The sequence below is a fragment of the Rhinolophus hipposideros genome (assembly GCF_964194185.1).
Source record: "Rhinolophus hipposideros genome assembly, chromosome: X".
Taxonomy (NCBI): Eukaryota; Metazoa; Chordata; class Mammalia; order Chiroptera; family Rhinolophidae; genus Rhinolophus; species Rhinolophus hipposideros.
Window position 1 is genome coordinate 46520152 of NC_138046.1, and position 2160 is coordinate 46522311.

General features: G+C 36.0%; 1 protein-coding gene across 1 annotated transcript; it reads right to left on the reverse strand.

Moving 5' to 3' along the window:
- Nucleotides 1-855: 855 nt before the first annotated feature.
- LOC308494726 (cytochrome c oxidase subunit 7C, mitochondrial) lies at nt 856-1209 on the reverse strand. The gene has a single exon (XM_081042644.1). It carries the CDS (start codon nt 1159-1161, stop codon nt 970-972), a length of 192 nt encoding a protein of 63 aa, XP_080898770.1. The 5' UTR covers nt 1162-1209; the 3' UTR covers nt 856-969.
- Nucleotides 1210-2160: the final 951 nt, after the last annotated feature.

Sequence of the window (2160 nt, forward strand, 5' to 3'; positions counted from 1 at the left end):
TACTCCCAAGAGGGTTCTACCAAGAAAAATCTAAGATAAGAATCAAAATAAATAAGCATGAAGCAATGAATTTGGGCAAACGTAGTTTCAACCAAGGCAAAGGGGAGGCTGTACAGTCTAGTGGTTAGAGAAAAGGATGCCATGTACAACAGATTAACTTTATTAGATCTTAAATCCTTAACCACACTAAAGAATATGAGTTTATAGGGCACAAGGATTGAGCATGCCTGGGTTCAAATATTGACTCTGTTCTCCTGATTTCCTCATACATTAGTCTATTTATTTATTTAATAGCACCTTCCACTTTAACTTTATTGTTATGACCTAATTCCTACTAGATTATAAATTCTATTAATAAGGCAAGGGACCATGTCTGGTTTGACATATACTAGGTACTCAATAAATATTTGTAGAATTGACTAGAATCCTTACCTTCATGTACCTGAACAACTCTAAGAGTTGTTTTTTTTTTTTTTTCCATCTGTCAATTGGAGATGGTGGTAATACCTATTTAATAAGGTTGTTCAGAGGAGTCTACATAAAAGTACAGGGCCTGGCATCTAGAAAGAGCTCAAAAAAAGCTATTATTATTATTATTATTATTATTATTATTATTACTATTATTATTATTATTATTGTGAATTTCTGTATAAGCGGTATGCAGATACTGGAAAAGGGAACTTAATAGGCTGGAATCATTTCTTTAAAATTACATTTTATTTATTTACAAAATCATCTGAAACAACCATGAAGAGAGTTAATATATAAATTCTGGGTCATGGATAATTTGGTGTTTTATATATTTTTCTCTATATCTTTATATGTGAGGGAATTTTTTTTTCATGCCATAAGTTTATTTACAAACATTTCTAGTATGTTGAGTTCAACAGTTTGATCCATTTTTTAAAGTGACTGCACCTCTTAAAATGCTCCTCTTCATATCTGTTTCATGGATTAAGTAAAACATCCTTATTTTTTAAGCAGCTGGTGTCTTACTATAAAGAAAGGTGCGGCAAATCCAGATCCAAAGTACAGAGTCATCATAGCTAGCAACCGCCACTTGTTTTCCACTGAAAATGGCAAATTCTGTCCTGGGCCTTCCTCATAGTGGCTTCTACGGACCACAGAGGTTGTGAACCTCCGGATGCTCTGTCCCAACATAGCGCTGTTGGGAGGCCTGCAAAAGGCGCAGAGACCAAAAACGGAGGAAATGGCCAGGAATTTTTTATTTAACTCTTGGCTAAGCATTATTATATTTTGTTTCTTTTAATTATTGATTTTTTTCAGTTACACTTAACATTCAGTATGATTTTATATTAATTTCAGGTGTATGACATAGTGGATAGATATTCATATAATTTATGCAGTGATCCCCTCTATTAGTCTAGTACCACCTGGCACTATATGTAATTATTACAACATTATTGACTATATTCCCTATGCTTTACTTTACATCCCAATGACTATTTAGGAACTGCCAATTTGTATTTCTTAATCCTTTAATCTTTTTTCATGCAGCCCCTTAACTGGCCTTCTCTCTGATAAACATCAGTTTGTACTCTGTACCTATGAGTCTATGTTTTGTTTTTTAAATTATTTTGTTTTTTAAATTCCACATATAAATGAGATCATATGGTATTTGTCTTTCTCTGTCTGATTTACGTCACTAAGTCTACTTTCCAAGTTCATCCATGTTGTCACACATGGTAAGATTTCATTTTTTATGGTTAAGTAGTATTCCATTGTATATATGTATCACTTTGTTATCTAATTGTCTGTTGTTGGGGTCTTAGGTTGCTTCAATATCTTGGCTATTGCAAATGGTGCTGCAGTGATCATACAGATGCATATACCTTTTTGAATTAGTGTTTTGGATTTCTTAAGATAAATGCTGTGGGGACAGAGCCTCGGAGAGCAGTTTCCAGGCTCTCAGCCTCATGTGGAGAGGTGCTGGCTCGGATAGTGAATGGCCGTCAGCTGTGGCTGGTTGGCCATCAGCTGTAGCCATTAAGCCATAGGCCACTGAAATAACTGCTGCGGCTACGGAGGGGAGCCGAGGAGAGTGAAGGAGGAGACTGAAGGAGAGTGAAGGAGAGTCGAGGACAGTTGGTCAGTTGGCAGCAAAGCGGACAGCAGATCGCACGTCGTGTGAATCCAGCC